This window comes from Stegostoma tigrinum, chromosome 7 (genome assembly GCF_030684315.1).
Source record: "Stegostoma tigrinum isolate sSteTig4 chromosome 7, sSteTig4.hap1, whole genome shotgun sequence".
Lineage (NCBI taxonomy): Eukaryota > Metazoa > Chordata > Chondrichthyes > Orectolobiformes > Stegostomatidae > Stegostoma > Stegostoma tigrinum.
The window spans coordinates 15,336,837-15,361,239 of record NC_081360.1 but is presented as its reverse complement, the minus strand read 5'-3'; the positions used below and the strand labels follow the sequence as shown (position 1 = coordinate 15,361,239).

At 40.0% G+C, this 24,403-nt stretch overlaps 1 protein-coding gene across 2 annotated transcripts in view; it reads right to left on the bottom strand.

Annotated features, from left to right (window-relative positions):
* The window catches only part of usp40 (ubiquitin specific peptidase 40), a 117,304-nt gene that overhangs the window by 64,746 nt on the left and 28,155 nt on the right, over positions 1-24,403 (bottom strand). For both annotated transcript variants that reach the window (XM_048533971.2, XM_048533972.2), the window contains exons 5-12: positions 23,844-24,008; positions 19,019-19,165; positions 14,799-14,942; positions 10,962-11,090; positions 8,744-8,848; positions 7,788-7,895; positions 6,005-6,332; positions 2,672-2,753 (exon numbers count right to left, since the gene is read on the bottom strand). In XM_048533971.2, coding sequence (XP_048389928.1) covers positions 2,672-2,753; positions 6,005-6,332; positions 7,788-7,895; positions 8,744-8,848; positions 10,962-11,090; positions 14,799-14,942; positions 19,019-19,165; positions 23,844-24,008 — 1,208 coding nt within the window. The remainder of the gene's footprint in view (positions 1-2,671; positions 2,754-6,004; positions 6,333-7,787; positions 7,896-8,743; positions 8,849-10,961; positions 11,091-14,798; positions 14,943-19,018; positions 19,166-23,843; positions 24,009-24,403) is intronic.

Sequence of the window (24,403 nt, the reverse complement as noted above, 5' to 3'; positions counted from 1 at the left end):
ATTTCAGAGTGCAACTTCTGCCCCCACTTGGTCAGCTTCACAGATTTTAGTTTTACGCTTGTTTCTGAACCATGCCCGTTTACCAATCTGTCATTACCGCTTCTTTTGACATTGCATTGTTAACTCGTGTCATGTAATCTCTTCTGCCTCCACCCCAACACACATTATCAGTTGTTCTTTTTCCAAACCTCTTTTTACTTGCTTAAAACCTATTCTAACTTACTAACATTTCTAACTTATCCCAGTTCATAAAATGAAACATTAACACCCGCTTTCAGTGGATGCTGCCTGATCTGCTCACTGTTTGTAACATTTTCTGTTTTATTCAAATTTCAGTAACTTCTTGGTGTTTCAGTAGTTTTGACCTTGGTATTATTTTTCTGAATTATGCATTAAAAACAACGGACAAAAATTTAAAAAATTTTGTTACAGGTCAGAGAAATCTAATTGAGAAATAAACACATTTTTGAAGGATAACTTATGCTCAAGGAATCAAACTGTGGGGGTTACCTTTTGCAGAAATATGGCACATGTCAAGTACTATTGATCACTATCTGTCTTGAAAAAAAAGTCATGTTTTCTGTATTTTTATATGTTCAATCTAAATTTGGGATTCATCTCTTAGAATACAAATTTGCAGACTTCAATTGGTTAAACCCCAAAATCAGAGATCAGAGAATGAAATAGGCCAGAAATTTGGGTACAACCATTTTAGGCAAGCCAGGCACAAACTACTTTCCTGTGTGAGCGGTGATGGCAAAACTCTTCCAACAATGGCCCACTGGTTTCACTTCAATGCAGTCAGTGAGGTGAAGAGGAGAACAAGATTCAGCCATTGGAGTCAGGGTGCTGAGCAGTCTACTTTCTACATCTAGGAATCAGCTGCAGTTGTGTTTGATGATTATCACCATCAATTTCCAATTTTTAAATTAATGCTGAATTGTTGTATTTTTTTGCGGTGAATGTCCCTCCAAATTCTGGTTCCCCTCGAGGCCATTTTTTAAACTTTCACCTCATTGTTGAAAGATAAAGGTTCGATCTTAGATTGAGAGAATTTTCTGGTGAGCCTGCAAATTCAACAAAATTAAGCTGCAGGGTCAATATGGTCATGGTGCCCAGGGGGAGGAGGAATAAAGCAGTAGAAAATTTTCCCAATCCAATAACAACATATTTGGAGGTGCAAATGGCTAGGAAAGCAGTAAACACTTTCCACATGGCTCTCTGACATGGGAGACACGCCTGGATGTGGGACTAAGGTGAGGCGACACTTCAATCAGCATGCTCATCACACAGTTGAGCAAGCAAGCAAGCAGAGCATTAATTAAGGGTATTTTCTCAGCATGCTGCAAGTTTAACAGTATTGCACGGAGCCCTCATGTTGGGAATCCAAGAATAGTTCAGACAGGACATCTTGGTCGAAGGCCAAATGCCACCAATGGCTGTAGTAAACGTTGATATCAGGGTGGTGAAAGGCAAAACGGGTTTATCAAGGTAGGATGTATTCTCTTCGAGGAGAGACTATTGCTTTTTGGTCCTTTCTGTGTTCCTTCCTCTGGGATTTTTTAATGACACTACCTATCTTTAGTACTCTTTCTTTTCCAGCACTGCTTGCTTCTCCCAGTGGAGATGCCAGCCAGCTACTCTTTCGCACTCTTCCATTAGTCCTCAAACATCCCATTCTGCCCACCACTGCAAATGTACAGGCAGCCTCTAAGGGATGGCAAGCAGTCTGACAAGACGCTTGGGCTCAGGGACCACAAATGGTCCTGAAGATGATTTCCTGCTGCCATTGTGAATATTTAGCTCAATGCCGCAGTCTGAATGTTATGAAACTCACCCTGAACAGAAAAAAATGAGTGCAGTCTATTTCAATAGAAGTTATTAAACACTGTCACTAAGAACTCAGCCAAATGGCAGAATGACTCAGGATCACTTCAATATGTTAAAATCTTTGAAGGTTGCAAGTATATTCTTACATGGAAATTGAAACAAAAATTAACTTCCAATATAGTACAATTACAAGCCACTTGTTTTGATACATGATCAATGTTTTTCTAATAACATTCACTGCTAGGAAGATTGGTTTTGTAGAAGTTAAATGAACTGGTACATTGACTTAAGCCTAGATCAAAAGGCAGGGAGATGGTGGGCTGTATCTTTGAATGAGCTGTAAATGTTTTACTAATTTCAAGGGTTTTTAAATCACAATCAGATCAAATGATTAATGGACACGTGATCAATTCATTTTGCCTCACTAATAATTTTGAAACTTTAGTGGAAGGTACTGGTGATGAAATGGGTGAGTAAAATATTCACTTGCTTCCCAAACTTGGACTTTAATCTGTTCTGTATTTCAGAATTATTTTCTTCTACCCTGTGAAATTTAGGCTTATTCAAACCTACATTTGGTGGGTAATCATTCGACGAATATAACTGCAGTGATTGGCAAGTAAGACAATGGATTACACCCTCGCTGATATTTCCCTATGCTGCTGTTTACAGCTCTTCCTTACTGCCAAACTCCTTGTTATTGAATTCATTTCTCAATTTTTCTCATTTGCTTATTTATAGTCTCAAATATAAAATTATTTTTTATTAAAAAACTTAAAATTCAATTCCAAGCAGTGATCTCTGAGAACACATCTCTAATTCACATTTCTGTAGAGATTACCTTTGTTTTTGAAGGCTAGCATCCAGGTTGGCTATCTCTTCCAGCAAGTCAGGAGGTACTTTGTACCTTGAGTTTCCTCGAGCTATAGGAACATGAAAAATTGAACAAACTCAATGTTTTACTTGAGGAACAAAAAACAAATTTTCATGGCTCTCATTACAATAGACAACACATGCAGGAGTCGGCCAGTGGGCCCTTTGAGCCAACACCACCATTCAGTATGATCATGGCTGATCATACACAATCAGTATCCTGTTCCTGCCTTATCCCCATAACACTTGATTCCACTATCTTTAAGAGCTCTATCCAACGCTTTCTTGAAAGTATCCAGAGACTTGGCCTCCACTGCCTTCTGGGGCAGAGCATTCCATATATCCACCAATCTCTGGGTGAAGAAGTTTTTCCTCAACTCTGTTCTAAATGGCCTACCCCTTACTTTTAAACTGTGTCTTCTGGTTCTGGACTCACCCATCAGCTGAAACATGCTTCCTGCCTCCAGAGTGTCCAATCCCTTAATAATCTTATACGTCTCAATCAGGTCCCCTCTCATTCCTTAATAATCTTATACGTCTCAATCAGATCCCCTCTCATCCTTCTAAACTCAAGCGTATACAAGCCCAGTCGCTCCAATCTTTCAACATATGATAGTCCCGCCATTCTGGGAATTGATCTCGTGAACCTACGCTGCACTCCCTCAATACCAAGAATGTCCTTCCTCAAATTTGGAGACCAAAACTGCACACAATACTCCAGGTGCGGTCTCACCAGGGCCCTGTACAGCTGCAGAAGGACCTCTTTGCTCCTATACTCAATTCCTCTTGTTATGAAGGCCAACATGCCATTAGCTTTCTTCACTGCCTGCTGTACCTACTTGCTTGCTTTTGTTGACTGATGTACAAGAACACCTAGATCTCGTTGTACTTCCCCTTTACCTAACTTGACTCCATTTAGATAGAAATCTGCCTTCCTGTTCTTGCCAAAGTGGATAATCACACATTTATCCACATTAAACTGCATCTGCCATGCATCCGTCCACGTTACCCTGTATTCTCATAACATCCTCCTCACATTTCACACTGCCACCTAGCTTTGTGTCATCGGCAAATTTGCTAATATTACTTTTAATGCCTTCATCTATATCATTAATGTACATTGTAAACAGCTGCGGTCCCAGCACTGAACCCTGTGGTACCCCAGTGGTCACTGTCTGCCATTCCGAAAGAGACCCGTTTATCACTACTCTTTGCTTCCTGTCAGCTAGCCAATTTTCAATTCAACTCGGTATTTTGCCCCCAATACCATGTGCCCTAATTTTGCTCACTAATCTCCTATGTGGGACTTTATCAAAGGCTTTCTGAAAGTCCAGGTACACTACATCCATGGGTTTTCCCTTGTCCATCTTCATAGTTACATCCTCAAAAAATTCCGGAAGATTAGTCAAGCACAATTTCCCCTTTGTAAATCCATGCCGACTCTGACCTATCCTGTTACTGCTATCCAAATGAGTCATAATTTCATCTTTTATAATTGACTTCAGCATCTTTCCCACCACTGACGTCGGGCTAACCCGTCTATAATTCCCTGTTTTCTCTCTCCCTCCTTTCTTGAAAAGTGGGACAACATTACCCACCCTCCAATCTGCAGGAACTGATCCTGAATCTATAGAACATTGGAAAATGATTACCAATGCGTCCACGATTTCTAGAGCCACCTCAAGTACCCTGAGATGCAGACCATCAGGTCCCAGGGACTTATCAGCCTTCAGACCTAACAGTCTATCCAACACCATTTCCTGCCTAATATAAATTCCCTTCAGTTCATCCATTACCCTCGGTCCTTCAGCCACTATTACATCTGGGAGATTGCTTGTGTCTTCCCCTACATCAGCATAAAATGTAAGAAGCCACCAATCTGGATCAACTCTGCTAAATCAATTGAAAGTAATGAATTGTACTACCTCACATCTCCACTACACCCATGGCTGCATACCTACCTCTGCGTCAAATGTTCCTTTCTTTAAAAGATGCAATGCTGTCTACCTCAATGACAAGGCCCATGAAGATTTGTGGATTTGCATGGGACATCAGAGAATAAGTAGCTCAAACAAAACCTCACTTGGTGTTTATGCACAACTCAAAACATTCTACCATTATTTCTAAGCTAAACCCACCACTGAGACCACTGATTTCCTTATTTGTTGCTTCCCTAGATTTTCCTTCTCCCAATATGCTTGTTTAGCTTCCCTTACATATATTGATGATATTTGCTTCAACCATTCTCTACAGTAACAAGTTCCGTTTTCTTTATAAAAAGACAGGTTTCTTCTAAATTTCCTTTTGCATGTCTTAGAGTCCCTCGGCAGAAGTTAGTCTCTGGTTATGAAATTCCACATACGAGATGGATCCATTATAGCAAAACACTGCATGATTATTAGAATATACCTGAACCCATTTTCATTTTAACATAACATGCTGTGAAGCTGGATGAACACAGCAGGCCAAGCAGCAGAAGAGCAGGAAAGCTTGACGTTTTGGGTCGGGACCCTTCAGATTTTCTGATGCTGCTTGGCCTGCTGTCTTCATCCAACTTCATAGCGTGTTATCTCAGATTCTCCAGCACTGGCAGTTCCTACTATCTCTGTAACAATTCACTTTAAAATGCAAGCTTTGGCAATGTCCCAGTTTTATTCAATTGATGGTGAATTTGGCAATGTTATTATAGTACTTTGAGGTTCATGACAATCACATTGGGCATGCTGCAGTGCAATGTGGCAGCATATCACTTTAGTTTTAGCTCAAATTATTAATTGGAAGCATTAAATGCGCTATCACTACATGAATAATTAGCCCCTCAAAGAGCACATTCTCTATCAACAGACAGGATTATGATCGATCATGAATAAGCACAAGTCTCCGCAGAGTGGCAAGTAGGAGGTTGGTCAAATAATCAAGATTGAGATAAGGCAGGCATGAAAGACTAAGAGAGCAGCAACAGATGAGCTGAGGCAAGACGACAGTTGGGCAATGTTATAGTGATGGAAATCAACAGACTTAGCGATGTTACAAATGTGCGCCTGGAAGTTTGTGTCAGGGTCAAATATGATAATAAGGCTGCAACAGTCTAGTCCAGCCTGAGGTAGTTGTCAGGGAGAAGAATGGAGTTGATAGCTAAGGAACATAATATTTGGTAGGCACGGTACTCAATTTCAGAGGACCAACAAGAGTCAAAAATTGTTTTAGCCCAAATTCCTGAAGAAACTGACTAGCAACCATTATTATACCATACCATCCCCAAATTCTGCTACAATTTAATTGAACCTTTGATTTATCATACCTTCTGCTGGTCGCTGTAGTTGAGATTTTCTATAGAACAGCATGTAGGCACACTCCTTGCCCTCAAATTGCTTCTCAATGTCTTTCTCTTGGATAGGCCGCACTTGGGCATCATCAAAATCAAACCAGTGTACTTCAGAAGTAGGTATCTTGGAGTGTCTTTCTGTCTTGTCAGCATGTGCGGTGCTGGCTTTGCTATTTTCTGTCTGTGCTTTCTCGATTTTGGATTTGTTGGGCTGCTGCCCTGAAAAGTCATGGTCAGTCTGTTTTACAGCAACTCGTGCTCCATCCGCTTTGAACAGAAACACATCAGGATGATTCTCCAAAAACTGAAAGGAAAAGAGGGAAGAGTACAACAGAACTTTAGAACAATGACACAGCAGCATTAAGATTGAGCAGAAGAGCCAGATGAGTGACAGTTCCGATACACTTATCTGGGAAAGGTGGTGCTGTAGTGGTATTATCAATGGAATAGTAATCCAAAGATCCAGACTAATATTTTGAGAACATAGTTCCACCACAGCAAACTGAATTTGAATACAATTGCAATCTGAATTGCAGCCTCAACACTGGCATCTACATAGCAACATGGTAAAATGCTCAGATTTGTCCTGTCCACAAAAGGCAGAATAAATCAACCCTGGTTAAATACGACTTCATCAGTCTAATCACAATCATAAGATCATCAGCAGTGCTAACAAACTACACTTATGCTGCATTTACAGCACAATAACATTTCACTGATGCTCAGGTTGGATTTTGCCAGATCCACCCAGCTCCTAATCTCATTACGGCCAATGGTCCAAACATGCGCAGAAGTGGCGAACTCCAAAAGGTGAGGAGAGGATGCCTGACCTTGATATCAAGAGGATGTTTACTGATGACTGTAGAATGCTCAACACCACTCACAGTTTCTCAAACACTGAAGCAGTCCACAGCCACAATAAAATGCAGCAAGCGCTTTCAGGTCTCACCTGACAAGTGGCAAATAACACACCTGTCACACAAGTGCGAGACAATGATCATCTCCAACAAGAGAGAATATAATCATTGCCCATCAGCATTTAATAGCATAACATCACCAAATCCCCCATTAACAACATCCTGAGAATTGCTATTGACCAGAAACTGAACTGGACAAGCTACATAAATACAGTGGCTACAACAGCAGGTCATAGGCTAGAAATTCTGCAGCAAATACCTCAGCTGCTGACTCACCAGAGTCTGTCCACCATCAACAAGATGCAAGTCAGAAGGGAGACGGAATACTCCCCACTTGCCTGCACACATGCAGGTCCAATAACCCTGAAGAAACTCGACAACTGACACAAAGCAGCATGTTTGATTGGCCTGTATCAACAAACATTCGCTCCCTCCGCCAACATCTTGATTAGCAGCAGTCTATACCATGTGTAAGAAGCACTACCGAAATTCACCAAGGTTCTTTAGATAGCACCTTTTCAACCATATGATCACTGCCATCTAGAATGAGAGAAGCAGCAGATACATGGGATTACTACCAGCAGCAAGTTCCTCTCCAATACACTTTCTATCCTGACTTGAAAATATATCACTGTTTTTTCAGTGTTATTGGGTCAAAATTCTGGAACTCTGTCCCTTTGTGCTCATCACTGAGGGTGTACCTACCCCAATTAGACTCCATGTGCCCACAAAGTTTGTAATCACTACCTTCTCAAGCTCAAGTAGGGATGAGCAATAAAATCTGATCCAGCCAAAGGTCACATACCCTGAATGCATCAAAAACACAGTGTGCAGTCTCCTACCTTTCTTAAAGGTCCATATTGCTTGCGGTACCTTTTGTTCCATGCAACACCAACTTTCTCCAGTAATTTTTGACCCAGTTGATCTACCAGTACACCAGCAGGGCCCACCTAAGTGTGAACAGAGATAGGAATACAATAGAGTAAATGTGTTAAAAGTACTAACAAACATTTCAGCACATTGTTAAGTCCATCATGATGGCATCAGCAAAGTAGTCCTTGCTATCTGAATTACCAAGACTCCAGTTGGAAAGGTAGCTATCAAGTTGTGCACGTCACTCATCGGAGGTATAGGACAAGAAACATCAATGACAGTTTAATTATTCAAGTCACCATTTAACTCCAAAATAAAGGCATTTGTGAGGCACTTAATACAGACTGAGACTGAGCCGTTATGCAACATACAATTTGTGCAAAAATGATCTCAGGAGATTGGCTAGTCAAAACACTGAAAAAAAAATGCCAACCAATCAAGCTCACTACTTTCATAGACTCTGCACAATCACAAAATCTAATATTGAGTCTCGACGACTCTTCAAAGCTGGAGTGAAGCACAATGAAGCTCTGAAGAAGAGTCACCTAGACCTGAAACATTATCTTGCTTTCTGTCCTGGGATACTGCATGATCTGCTGTGTTCTCTAGCATTTTTTGTTTGTAGTTCAGATTCCAGAATCTGCAGTAATTTGCTGCCACATAATCTATCTGATCGATTTAGCCTGCATTAGAGGTTGGAGTCTAAAGGAGTTATGTACAAAAATTACTTTCATATGGTTTCTTTAAAATAGTTAACTTGAGTATTATCAAACAAAATCTAACATTTTACTTTGGAGCTCATGTGTTTTCACATTTTCTTATCTTGGATCATCATTGAAATAGACTTACTAACAGAGAATCACAATGCAATAGGCTATGAATAGCTGTGATATAAACACAAGGATATCCTTATGGAACACAATACCTGCACTAAAATAGCTTTCAAGACTTCTACAGGATCCCCCAATTTCAGCAAGTTGTCTTGATTTGTTGAATCTTTTGATGAGTTGACTACTGCTGTCTGCTCATCCTATGAAGAAAAGCACATTCTCAATACAAGTTATCACTGGGTCTTTAGCTGGGCATGATGTGAACTATTGGGAAAAAAATTAAATAAGGGAATAAAAAGAAACTCATAAGGACATTGCAGGTAACTTGGTCACAAGTTTTCAAAACTCTCTACATTCAGAAATTATGTCTTTGGATTAGGAGGAAACAGAAATATGGCCCTGTTAGTCAGTTTAGCGTCACTTGTGGGAAAATTACTTAAAGCTATGCAAGACATAGCAAGACTCCGACACACTCAAAACTGATTCGTTTACAGGCTTAAGTTCTAGTCCAGGCTTGCTCACCAATTGAACAAGTAATAACTAATTAAAGCGCGTCATAGATGAGGGAAGTCTACGTCACATTCAACTGATTATTGGAAATTTCTTTGAGGTAATCATGAGCAAGGTAGATGGGTAAGTGACTAAACATTCTGCCAATATAGACGTCCAGAAGACATTTCAAAAGGCTTCACATAAAATGAGCAAAAATGATGTAAATGCATGAATTTGAAGGTAACCTTGAGATGTGAGTCAGTAATTGACTGAAATTTAGGAGAAGGAGTGTTAACAATAAAAGGAAATAGTTTCTGATTGGCAGATGAGAGAAGTGGTGTTCCCCATTTGAGGCACTATAGCGCTAGAGACTCAACTTTCCATCATACAACTTAAAAGGACAAATGAAGAAATAGGGAGCTGCATCGCTAAGTTTGTAGATGACACTAAGTGAACAGGTACAGCAAATTGTGTAGAGTGGAGCCAAGAAGTTTTCAAAAGGACCACAAACAGATTATGCGGCCAGTTGAAATGATGATTGATAGAGTTTAACACTGGAGCATGATGTGGTAACCTGCATAGATGTTGAGAAATCAAACCAGAAAATTTCCTGAATGGTGAAAGGTGAAAGATTAGGAGTTATGGCAAAGCAAAATGATTTAAATGCCCATCCACAAAGACACTGAAAGCTAGTTCACAAACGCAAAGAATAATTTAAAAGGCTAACGATGGCCTCCATTTCAAGAAAATTAGATGCAAAAGTGAGGAATAGATGCTTCAGTTGTTCAGAGTCTTGGTCAGGCCCCACGTGAAACAGAGTTCAGTTTTGTGCACAGCATCTTATGAAAACATATACTAGTCTTGGAGAGGATACAATACTGAATCACCAGAATGACACCATGTTTAAAGAGTATATGTATGAGGATCCGTTGCTGAAACTTGTTTGCAGATATTTTGTAATCAATGTGTTCGAAGATGTAATGACACACCTCTGGAGCAGGTAGGGACTTGAATTCACCACACCACAAGACCCCCAAACTTGCTTGGCATTTAACAAAGCTTAGAAGGTTGACAGGTGATCCAATTTAAAATGATTTTCACATGATAACAGGATAGAGAAGTTACTTATTCTGACAGAGAAATCATGAATAAGGGGGTTATCTTAATACTTGAATTAGGTCCTCTAGGAATGAAATCAGGAAGCTCTTTTTCATACAAAAGGCAGTGTAGTCCTGGATCTTGCCTTACAAAATACAGTGGGTCCCGCGTCAACTGAAATGATCAAGGTTAAAATCAATTGATTTTTGTTACATAAGGTTATCAAGAAATAGGGAGAAAAAAACTGGGTCAATGGCACTGAGGTACAGACCCACAATCCTCTAAAGGATTGGCAAGACAGGTTCAATTTATGACAATTTTCACAAAGAGGAACTAAAACTTCGATCACATTTAACAACCGATCTGAGGCTTATTTATTTCCAAAACTGTCCTTCCTACAGGAATGTTTTTAACCTAAAAATTCTAACAAACTAGAAGTAAAGCACTACCACAGACAGTTAGGAGACCATAATCTGGAATGTTACAGACAAATTGCTGGATAGACCAGACTGATGGGTGGCAGAATAATGACAGTACGGCCACGAACTCAAGAGATGTCACATAAGTTACAAGGAATATATATTTTAATCTTAGTCAAAACAACTAAAATGAAGACATATGCTTCTTGGGATAAATATTTTAAGCAAAACGGTTATAGACATTCATTAACATTATGAAAAATGTGAACAGCAACAACAGTTGTTTTTATAGCAATTGACTCACAAGAGAGAACCAAGTGCCCAGTTGATCAATATCTTTGATGTATGCGTGGTAATGCCCTCCGTAACAACCTCCTTTGTGGATGATTACAGAAAAGAGATCATACTCGTATTCAGAATCTGGGAGATTATCCTACAAGACAAAACAAGGAAGGTGAAGAGATTTTCAACAATAGAAGTTATTTATTAAAGCAATGTGCATTAAAATGGCATCTTTAATGGAGTACCATATCCTAACATATCTTACAAAAATTCAGAGAAATAATGCCAGCAGACAATATTAAAACATGCTACTAATTGTTTAAGTCAAAAGGGGTCGATTTGAACAATGTCTTAAAGATGGGAAGTGTGCAGAGGCAAAAATTAGGAAAGGAATTTAAGAGTTTATAGATTAAAATCTGCTTCAAACACTTCAAAACATTTTACACCTTAAATTTAAAATAAACCTAGTGTCTTTTCTTTTATTGTGACTAATGGCATATCAAGCAGTATGGTCAAAATCTTTCTAGAAATTAAGAACTTACATTTATTTATGTTCATTCCCATCCTCAGGATGTCTCAAAGTGACTCAGTCAACATATCAGTTATGGGTAGTTTGAATTTATTTTTGTCTCAAACTTTCTTAGGCAGTCCCTTGGATCAAGGATAACTTCCTTCAACTCCAGGGGTATGGTTTGAGGTTGTTGATAATGATGGTTCAGTCTGCACTTTGCCACATATGGAGTAAGTGGTCCAAGAACAGTAGGATAGATGGATTTTGGGAGGTTTCTGTGCTCCCTCAAATGCCTCAATGTTGTCTGCAAATTCCTGACAAAGTCTCTTGATATATTCAGAGCCTTTCTGAATTAGATTCCCTCATTTTGGCCATTCATATGTCAGGGACTCGCATGACTGGCAAGTATGCTTGACCTCTTTCCAGATATCCTCAAAGCATCTCTGAAGTGTTTCTGCTATCTTCTTAAGAGTCTCCTATCACAAGAGTCTTGAGTAGAGCAAATGCTTCAGCAGTCTGAGGTCAGGCATATGAATAACACGCCCGGCCTAGAAGAGCTGGTTTTGTAATTAGTGCCTCAATACTAGGCACGATGGCATGCAAGAACATACTCTCCCTTTGTTGCCAGACAACTTAGAAAATCATCCAAAGAACGCAATAAGTCTTCACTGTTTTAAGATGCCTGCTATAGGGTTATCCAAGTCTGCAAAGCATATAGAAGCTCAGAAATCAGGTGGCCAAGTGAGCCATATAAGTCTGGGTTTGAGATCTTCGTCCTCAAGTATTCTTTTCCTCAGTTGGCTGAAGGGTGAGCTGGAAAATTGGAAACAATGATGAATTTTCTGGTCTAGGTCTGCCCTTTTCGAAAGGAGGCTCCCATGATAAAGAAAACCACCCAGTTTTGCAGGGCGTCATACATTATCTCAATCAAATGATCGAGATGTTTTGTTCTAGCAGTTGGTTGAATGAGGATTTTTGTTTTCTGAGTGTTTAGTGAAAGGTGTATTTTCTTCCTTGCTTTCAAAGAAGGAGTCACCAACAATGTGGGTCTGTTTCTAAGCAAGTGTGCACACATGCATTACCTACATGCTGGAACTCGATGATCAAGATTGGAATGTCTTCAACATTTAAGTGAAGGCAGCACAATTTGAAGAGCTTCTTGTCTGCAATAGTTTGGTTCTCATTGTTCACATCACTGAGGTAAGGATTACTGGTGATTCTGTGGTAAGATTGACATATGACATGTCATCAAGGAGCAAGTGGACATTGGTGACATGCTTATAAAAACAGCCGAATTTGAGGATATTCTATTGGCTTTCAAGTTGACATTCAAATGCATTACAAAATTGAAAAAGGTGGTATGTACAGCAGTAGGTGTTGTTGTTTGTATTTCTTGAATTTGCCATGCAGTGAAGATCATATTTGAGGTATTTCTCGTTTGCAAAAAAATGCGGTACAACTCTAGAAGGAGTGCTTTACCCACTGCAAAGCAGCAGGTGAGGAGGATCAAGGCAGTAAGCTTTCCCTCTGACTAACAGCAGAAATATTCTTCGGTAATCACTGAAATTGCACTCTCTCTCTTCTTGGATAGAGCCCCTCAGATTCCCACAGTAAGTGCGTTTCTTCATAGATGAGCGAAATTAGGTTGGATAGTTGTACTAGTCATACATACCCTCTGTACCACAGAATTTCAGAGATTCCGTTTGCTCCAGAAACTTTATTATCTTTCCAGTTTAAAAAGACTTTTGCAACTTCACTTCCGACCAGGCTAGCTTCGAGCCCCAAGGATGTTCTGGTCAAAGTTACACATGTAGAAGACCAAGCAGCAGCCTGGAAAGTACTGAACAGGTCCAATGAACAAGAACAGGCTGTGCAGAACAACAAACTACCTTGCCCCTACTTATTTAAATCGCGTGGCATGTACTATATTGACTAAAAGGTATAAGTACTACCAAAAGTAAAACATAAATACGCCATTGTCCCACAGAACCATAGGGCTGTTCTCTCATTAGACAGACAACTGGTGGTGTTTAACCTGAGGATCACCATCCCTTCAGGAAGGGGAGAGATTGAGCAGGACAGACTTTCATGATTAGCTGAGCTAGAGTGGGAATTGAAACCAACATTGTTGCCATCACTCTGTAATGCAAACCAGCCTTATATTGCGAAGCAGCCAAGTGAGCTCTATGAATGGCCTCCTCCCCCTTTCTTTGATATTTCTATGTTAATTGCAAAGTTTACAGAAACGGCCATGGATCCGCTGCTCAGTGTGAAAGTCTCAACAGTCAATATGCCTAAAGAAAATCAGCTTTAACATCCTTCTGGTCTTGGTCTCCAACGTGCTATTTTTAGACAACTTCACATTGGCTACTGAAAAATCTATCACAGGATTAGCATAAATAGGAAAAGTAATTAACTTTGGATGTGGTGTAATCATGCCATTTTGAAAATGTGAACACTGCTGAAGCACAGGATACCACTGACACTGTTAATGGTTGCATCACATTGATAAAGCTTTAACAGAAAATACTCAATACGTTACACCTTAAAAAATGCTTCATTACTGCTATCAGCATCAGCACCCAATTGCCATTCCACAGTCAAGCAATTTTTTCTCCAGCAAGTTTTGTTTTTCTGTCTGAGGCTGCGGCTGCACCAAACTGAGTGAAACCTCAGAATACAACTCTGACTCAATCTGCAACTACACTTTTGTTTCTATATCAGTCTGAGGGCAAAGCTGCACCTTTCCACATGTTCACAACACCTAATCTCAATACTCTGCCTTGTGGACGATGAAAGGCAAGACTTATGACCAAAATATTTCTTCTACAACAACATAGCTGGAAATAAAATGTTGCGTGAAATAGATCAATTGGGATTTATTAAAGACAGTGGTTAAATAGCTCACCGACATTACTACCCCAAAGGGGATAAAAAAGCCAAGATATGATGGTTGTCTTTATATCATAGCAACAATTCTAACCACTTATTTATTCATGCAAGTGTTCCAGCTGGATGTCAGCCTCAAAAGATTAGATTCTGATGCCCACACAGAGTGAGGCCAAGACAGACCAGCAATTAATGCCAAAACCTCCTAGATCAGGCGGTGCAGTGGTACAGGAGGTACTCATCGCTACTCATTACAGAAATTCACTGAACCTCACAGGGGATATTAGGATTTGGGTTATATCTTTTGTCAGAAATAGATGCTTCCTTCCAACTTACCTATGCAAAAAAAAAAAGATACTTTTTAAATCATCCATGGAAAAACACTGCAGCAATCAGCAGAGTCAACTGCATTCAAGATGATCTTGAACCTTTAAAAGTGAAGCAGAAACCATGACCCACCTGCTCACAGAAGGGCCGCATATCCAGCCTGATTGGAAAGGAGTAACAACCCGTTTCCTTGTAACGTTCACACTTGGTAAAATCAAAGTTGAAACGCAGTAAAGAAATGGTGAGGAATGTGGGGAGATGCCGTAGCTTCGCTGACTGCAAAACAAAAGCATGGGACAGATTGCACTGTTAAACTTAACTCATGCAACCAATCAAATCTGATTTTCAGAATTACATCCAATACAAGAGCCAATGATGTTCAGCTACAAAACTAAAACCTCACCAGCAAGGCTTCAAATTTTGTCCATTGTTCATAGTTCAAAGTATACACACTGTTTCTTTAATATTGCTATACTTTTATAATTCTTTGAACATGACTTGATATGATATAGGGAGAAATCGGAAACAAATACAGAATGAAGGAAAAACTCAGTTGGTCTATTGGCGTCTTGTGGAGAGCGCGAGAGAAACTACGTTAATGTTTCATCTCCAATATGACTCTTCTGCTGAATTCCTGTAACTTTTCATTCCCCTACAGATTAATCATCTAACCAGTTCAGCCTCAAACATAATTAATGACCCAGCCTCCACTGTTCTCTGTGGTGAAGAATTCCAAAGAGTTGTGGTCCTCTGAGAGAAGACAACATCTCATCTCCACATTAAATGGAAGTTGTTAATTTTGAAACTTGTAGCTTGGCTACAAATCGGTCTATGGCTTGCAGTTGATGCTGTCTGACATGCAAATAGTCCCGTTTGGTTGCTTCTCTGGGTTGACTCTCATTTTTAGATGCGCGAGGTGCTGTTCCTGGCATCCCCTCCTGCTCTCTCCATTGAGCCATGAGTGATTGCTTGGCTTCATCGTAGTGGAGGAGTAGGAATAGGACTCACAGATGGTCAGTCAAGTTGCCACATCAGTTCAAAGTCTGTCCTATTTGGCACAGTGGTGGTGCCACTCAACAGGATGGAACGTATTCTCAGTGTGCAGGCATGACTTCATCCACACAACGAATGTGCAGTGGTAACTGTTACAGATTCTATCATGGACAGGCACATCTGCAGCAAACAGATTGGCAAGGATGAAGTCAACTACACCTTTCTCTCACCATCTGCTGCAGATCCAGTCTTGGCCAGTTTGCTGTCATAGCTGCAATTTCTAAATCAGTAGTGCTGCTGCCAAGCCACTTTTCAAAGTGGATATCGATATCCTACGACAAGACTGCACAGTGCGATCTCACCACCCTCCGTGCTTCCTCTATGTGTCGTTCAACATGGAGCAGGACCAATTCATTAGTCAAGAGAGGGCTGTACATGAAATCAGCAGATTTCCTTGCCCATGTTGAACCTGAAACCATGAGTTTTCATGAGATCCATAATCAACATTAAGAACTCTGTGGGCAACTCCCTCCTACTAGTATACGACGGTGCTCCCACCTCTGCTGGGTCTGTCCAGCAGTTGTGAAAAGACATATCCAGGGATAGTGAAGGCAATGTTTAGGACATTGTCTGTAGGTGTGATTCCATGAGTATGACTATGTTAGACTGTTGCTTGACCAGCTCGTGGGACAATGTTGGGACTAGTTGTTAGTTAGTTAGGAGGACTTTGCAGCATTGACAGAGCTATGTTTGCTGTTGCCATTTTTAGTAACTAGGTCAATGCCAGGTGGTCCATCCAGCTTCATTTCTTTGAAGAGACTTCCTAGCAACTGATACAACTGAATGGCTTGTTAGGCCATTTCAGAGGGTGGTTGAGAATCAACCACATTGCTGGTGCTCTGGAGTCATATGTAGGCCAAACCATGTGAGGACGGCAGATTTTTTTTCCCCTGAGGAACATTAGTGAACCTGGCTGCCATCTGCCATGGCGGGACACGAACCCAGTCCCCAGAACATTAGCTGTGTTTCTGGATTAATAGTCGAGCAATAACGCCGAAAAACCACTGCCTCCCCTCTTCTGTTGGAACAGAAGTGGCCTTATCCAATGAAAGAATTGGCGCCACATCTGTAAACATCCACCCCCTCCATCACCAATGCTCAGTAGCAGCAGTGTGTAGTACCTACAGGATGCAATGCAGGAATTCACCAAAAATCCTAATACACGACCTTCCAAACCCACGATCACTTCCACCCAGGACAAGGGCAACAGACACATGGGAACACCACCGCCTTCAAGCCATACAATCTTGACTTGAAAATATTTCACCGTTCCTTCACTGTTGCTGGGTGAAAATCCTGAAACTCACCGCCCACACCTTCACTCCACTGCCAAACCATTGTGGGTCAACGAACAGTACATGGACTACAACAGTTCAAGAGGGCAGGTCACCGCCACCTTCTCAAGGGCAACTAGGGACAGGCAATAAATGCTGGCCAGCCAGCAACACCCAAATCCTACGAATGAATTTACAAAAAACACAGAACTCCATTAAAAACTTGTGTTAGCAATTTAGTCACACCTGTTGGAGAAGGTTTTAGCTACAACTCAAGATTTCTCCTCAATATGTGTGTGCCCCCAACTGATTGACTCTGGGAATAGATGAAACTTCTTGGGAACTGAAATTGTTCATTATTCTCTGGTGGGTATGGATTAGCGAAACATGAATTTAACTATCAACTTCAAACAAATGGCAAGAAAGTGCACACTATTCACTTGTCTTTACTTCAGAAAATGAAAGCATGCCTGCTATTTAGGCTAGCAATTTATTTATAGTTAAAAATAAAAAACAAAAAGACACAACAGGTTATAAGTGCAATCCAATGAAAACAAACATGCAGAATCAAAAATCTTGCTGGAGCAGAGCACCTCACGACATCTGCAATTATTCTTACTTTTTCCTCCAACCTTCAGCCCGAAAAAGGACTTCTTGAACATTAATGGCTAATGGTGACCATATTTCCTTAACTAATTAAATTTAAGGATTGAGAAAGAAACAGGAAAAATAATGAAAGGTGCATCAGAATGAAACTGCTAAAGCAGATGCAGAAAATAGTGAAGAAAATACAGGCAGGAATTAATAAAAACAGCAGAGATATTTTATACATATTTAATGATAAATTTACTATATGGAAGGAACAAACTCAAGTTTATATATTTTCCATTACAGCCCTGGTGGATCAACTGATATTGTAATACGACAGTATTAAATATGTATTTACACTGTTTAATACCAGGTGTCCGCTGTTGAGTTCCACGTATTCACCCAGTAACTCTAACAAAAAAGGGAGGCAAAGGACAAGATACTGTATATGAGAGGCAAACTAAGAGCACCAGCAGGATATTGTGAAATCAGAGCTTATACCATATCTCTTCTGCATGTGGTCAATTTGTGCAATTGAAAATGCATATGTTAAGATACAGTAAACTTTCTGTTCGACAGTACTAATGGGACTGTGAGTGTGTCAGTTGATTAAATAATCTGGAAAATCAAGAGGTCCGCATAATCAATGTGAAAACACACACCAAACAACAGAAACGTAATGCCAGGTATTATACACATCACTGTTATACCTCAAATGCAGCATAAATTATTAAATAATATTGCAACTTTTCCTCAAATAAAAGAGAGACTTCTCACTCACCCTACTTACTGACGGCGCAGACACTGCAGTATTGGAGGAGAAATTGACTTGCAATTGAATCAACTGTTGATATTTCATTTGGCCATTCAATTGAACAAGTATACTTAAAATTGAGGCAAATAAATTTTTAAAACTATAATAATTGGACAGAATAATACAGTAAACACAGTATTTGAAGTATATAATTTTTGCAAGTTTATCGAGCGCACTGGTCCATAAGGTTAGTTAAAACAAAGTTTGCTGTATATAACATGGTTTATTCTGGTTAACAAGTCCACAGTTGTTGCAATTTTAACTCCCTGTGGTTTTCTCTTGCAGTATCAGGATCACTTATGCACCCTGCCAATGACATCAACTCTAAATTATTCCACCACTCAGAAAATTGACAGGAATGGATGAATGGTGGGTTTTAAACCACACCCATCTGCATTCATTGACTTCAATAGGAAGAAATGTTAGACATTAAATCATTTAACCTGATCCCACAGGTTTCCCATTCAGCCAGTTAGGTTAAAATTGCCCCAGTAGCGTTTGAGCAATCTTGACAGTTCTTTAATATTGTGAGCTTATTTATATTTGGGGAGTGCAGCCTACCATCTAGCACTTTACAGGATCTCGACACCAAAGATATTCTTAAGATGCAATGGCAAACTTACCTTAGTTGCTTTAACCAATTTCTCACACCTTCCACAGTGGTAGAGATTATCATTATCAAAATGCTCTTCTTCAACATAGAAGGTACACAAAGCTTCTTCCAGTCCACAGACACCTTTCACAGCTACAGTCAAGTCCAGGAAGTCCTCCTGCCATGATGGTATCCACAGAGGCAATGAGAACAAGTTACTACAGGGAGAACATATTTTTAAAGAATAAAGAACATCAAAAACATGCATTTAGGAATAAAAGAATGAAGGGAACAAATTACAAATGCAAGTATAAAACAAAATAATGAGAAATATGCAGTATAGTCAAACCGTCCAGGAGCAGGAAATTGAGCATGGCTGTTTAATGTCTTATTTTCCAGTGGGAATGGGCTGGACATGAACCGAGGAGCAAGGAGGACAGAGGAGATCTGAAACTGCATGTAGGTTGCAGCCTGACAGCAATCAATAACAGGGCTGTAATTTGAACAGAGAAAGTGGATTGAGCTCAGAAATCCATGCAGCTCATATTTGGGATTTGGAAACCTAAATATCAAGAGAATGGAATTTTCTGCCTCAAACAATCTGGAATTCAATTATGGAAAAAAGCATAGAAGTATATGATTGGTTGTGAGCGATGGTTATGTTCTAACTACACTTTCCATACCACCACATTCAACTAGAGAGCAGAGACTAAGTACTGTTGACAGACAGCTGATAAATTCTGTAAGTGCTTACATATAGATTCACATTACTCATTAATAGAATTTTTCAAGCAGAGTTATTATTATATAGGGCAGAACTTCAGAAGGACACTTACAATTTAATGGAATGTGGAAATAAGTGGCAAATGAAATTCAAAACAGAAAAGTATGAAGTAATTCGGAGAACATGCACATAAATCATTGAAGGTGTAGGACAGGTTGAGAACACTTAAAGAGTCCAGCATTTTAGGTTTTATTAATCATATATAAGGAGGGTCTGTTGAACAAATATTAAAAACTGGCTTGACCTCATCTTTCCATGTTGCAACTGGAGTACTGCATATTGTTCCAGATATTACATTCTAGGAAGAATTAAATTAGACAAAGTGCGGAGAAGATAAATGAGAATGGTTCCAAGGTTGAGAAACTTCAGTTACTTAGATTGGAGAAGTTGGGAATGTCTTCTTTAAAAAAAAGAAGAAACTGGGAAATTTGATCAAGGTTTCTGCACTTAATGACAAAGGTAGATAGAAAAAAAACACTCCCGTTGGTGGAAAGATTGAGAACCAGGGACACACATTTAAATTAACTGGCAAGAGAAGCAATGGTGACAAGAATTGTTATAGAGGGTGCTTAAGATCTGGAATGCATTGCCTGACAGTGTGGTAAAGGTAGTTTCAATCAAGTCATCGAGAAGGAACTGAATATTATCTTAAAACTAAGTAATGTGCATCGCTATAGGGAGAAAAGCATTAAGACAATTGTTAAGAGCTAGCACAGACACGATAGATCAAATGATCTCGTTCTATGCTGTAACAATTCTATGATTTTGTGCACTTTTAGATCAACCATGAACTGGTTATGTTCTGGCTCAGAAGTGAGTGTGCTGCGACCAAGACAGATTGACATAAAAACGTGACTCATTATTATGACTCAAAAAATGCACTTTGTTAACAGGATATACACAGCATGTATGAGAATTTTTAACATTACGTATTAGATCCCCTGTAGCATTGCAGAGGATGAAAAGGATTGCCTGCTTTATAAAAGAATCAGGACGTTTATGTAATGTGGACAATAAAGTAAGGTCCTGCCCTTTGTTTTGAAACGCTGGATACTTAGAACCTATCCCTGCAGTCAGTACATTGTAAAGGATAAAATCCAATAGTATTAATCATTAAAAGCTGCTCTACTGGAGAAAGAGTTTCATTAAAAAATAAGGAATATATCATTTACCACTCCGGCCCACATTACAAGATTCTTCAGCAGAATGCAATGGGCTATTAAGTGCAGCTGGTAGATTATTTGAAGGAGGAGGAAGTAGACAGAACATAGAACAATACAGCGCAGAACAGGCCCTTCAGCCCTCAATGTCGTGCCGACCTGTGGACTAATCTAAGCCTATCCCCCTACACTACCCCATCATCATCCATATACTTATCCAAGGACTGTTTAAATGCCCCTAATGTGGCTGAGTTAGCTACATTGGCAGGCAGGGCATTCCACGCCCTTACCATTAAGTAAAGATGGTTGACATAAATGTTGACATTGCAGATGTGGTACATTTCAGTCCCAGCATGATACTTAGCATTTAGGTCTTTCAAACCATAAACTGGTGGATCCAATCACGCAGCGTATCCTTTTGGCTACACCTAGAAGACAAGGTATCAACTACACCCAACCAAGCCCATGTTTGCAAAGCTCACAACAAAGTCCAATATTAGATGCAATTCCATGTTTTGTCAGGTCTCATTTAGTCAAAGGGTCAGGTAGCCACATAGACAGGAGGCTACAAAAGTGGAGGCATTGAGGACCTTACTGCAGATAAAGGAACAGGCACAAAAGAGAAGATATCAGAGAGAACTGAGGACACCATCAGACACATTCATGCAGCTCTAAGCTGCACAATCAAAAGCAGCTTGTCCCATATCGGACACATTTTTGCTCAAATCATTTACTTAACAGTCCTCACTAACATCATGTATAACCGGAATATAACATCCTTATTTTTGTACTTGTTTCTGCTTGAGTAAACAATACAATTCCATTAGCTTTCCTAATTATTATTTTTGCAATTCACGCACTGCGACTAACTGAGAACCTTCCTGCATCTTGGACATCGGCAATCGTGCACCAATTAGATAACATGCTTCCATTTACTCTTCCTGCCAAAATGAGCAATTTCATATTTTGCCATTATACTTCATTTTCAAAATCTGAGTGCTTTACAGCCAATGCATTCACGGTTATAATGTAGGAAATGTAGCAGCCAAAGCACACATTGTAAGCTCCAACAAACAGCATTGTGATAACATTTCAGAGATAGCAGGAACTGCAGATGCTGGAGAATCTGAGACAACAAGGTGTAGAGCTGGATGAACACAGCAGGCCAAGCAGCACCAGAGGAGCAGGAAGGCTGACGTTTCAGGCCTAGACCCTTCTTCAGAAATTAACTTCTCATCTGTGGATCTACTACACAATAGTCAAAACTCCTTGGGATTTTGTATGTTCTAATCAAGTCATCTCTCAGTCTTCTAAACTCCAGCAGATACAAGTCCAGCGTGTTCAACTGAAGAAGGGTCTAGGCCTGAAACGTCAGCGTTCCTGCTCCTCTGATGCTGCTTGGCCTGCTGTGTTCATCCAGCTCTACACCTTGTTATCTCAGCATTGTGATAATGACTACTTTATTTGTTCTTTCTATTTTTAATTGAGAAATCAATATTAACGAGAGCACAGGGGACATATCTTTCAAAAAAATTATTCATCAGATGTGTTCGTCACTGGCAAATCCAGCATTTGTTGCCCATCCCTAACTGCCCTTGAGAGTCAACCACGTTGCTCTGGGTCTGTAATTGGGGACCGGAGAGTTTTTTTCTCCACCCCAAAGACCTTCAGTGAACCTTGCGCGTTTTGATGACAATCAATGATAGCTTTTGAGCTAAGTTTTCAGTTTCAGACTTCAAATTTAATTTAGAAGTTCCATCAACCGCCCTAAAGGGATTTTGAACCCTTGTCCTCAGAGTATTAGCCTGGGTCTTTGGAAGATCACTGCAATTCAATACACCACATTGTTTCCTGGGTAACAACCTTCTCAGGCTTGCTGCAGTACTTCAGCAAAGCTCAGTGCAAACTGGGAGAAGAGCATCTCATTTTCTGCTTGGGAACAATATAGCCATCTGGACTTGATATCAAGTTCAGTGATTTAGAGCTGGAGGCACCTTCCCCCATGCCTTTACCCCAACCCTGACACACCAGGTCTTATAATCACACACCACCCATTGTTAGCCAATAATTGTCCCAATTAGTAGCTATTCATTCTCCTAGGCTGACTGTTATCCACACCTTGGTCTAACTGTTCTTCTCTCCCTTTGGGGTCTATCTCCACCTATCATTTATTCCTCACCCCCTCCACCGACCCTATCTTCTGCACAAAAACCAACATTTTCCTGGCTACCATCAGAAATGAGGAAGGGTCACTGAGCCCAAAACATTAACTCTGATTTCTCTCCACAGATGCTGCCAGACCCACTGAGCCTTTCCAGCAATTTGTTCCTCTTTTGTCTCTGGAAGATCAGTTCATTTACACACCCTACCATAACTCAACTCCGTCTCTAGCTAGTGGGATTTTGAATTGGTGTAATTGGGTCATGGGATGTCTTACATTCCTCTAGATAGGCAGGCGAGACTTTAATTTAACATTTCATATAAAACAGGCAGTTCAAATAGTGCAGCCCTCACCTAGTCCTGCAGTGGAGTGTCAGTGTTTGGTTTTATGCCCAAGCTTTAGCCTGAGATGTTTGAACCTGGAATTGTGTTAGCGACTCAGTGACATGGCTGAAACCGGAGGGACTTCATACACAAATCTTTGAAGATGGCGTAACAATGAAGAAAGCAGATGAAATTTAATGTAGAGGATGTTAGTCATTTTTTTTAAAAATGAGGCCTCAACTGGTGTATTATGTTCAATTCAGAGCACTTTAAGGAGGACGTAAGGATCTTAAAGAGGGTGCAGATGAGATTTATTAAGACAAGGAGGTACGTCAGCAAGTGGAAAGAATGAAGCAGCTGGGGTGTTCTCCTTATTGCAAAGAAGGTTGAGGTGATACAAGACAAGTATTCAAAAAACAGTTTTATACCTGTCTTTCGCTAATGTTGCCACACTCCTTACAGACGATCTTGTTAACAACTATTCCATGGTAGAGTCTGTTAATGAGGTCATGCCCAGAAGTTCCAACTAAAGAGCTCTCCAGTGCACTGAAGAGAATTCGGTTCAGTTCTTGTACGTCATGCTGGCTAGTCTCCTGGAAATTAATTTTAACTTATTCAATTACACGTTCAATCAAACCCTCTTAAAAGTACATCAACAAAATACAAGGCGAAGGGCTTTCAAAGAGAAATGATGATACGACCAGGGAAGCAAGAAAGCAAAACTGCACATTTTATCAACCAATTCACAAAATCATAGCTGACGAATTCCACAAAGGCCTTAGTCCTACATTTCAACTTGAATCAAACAATTTTAGTCTTCCCACCCTCCTCTCCTTCATAACATCAAATTACTTGAGCACCCCTGGAACTCTCCCAACACAGCACACAACCTGAAGACTTGAATATTCAGCCAAGATTTTAATCATTTCTTCTAGCCTGTAATACCATTCAGCTTTATAATGTCGAAAGAGCTTAATAAACTTCACGG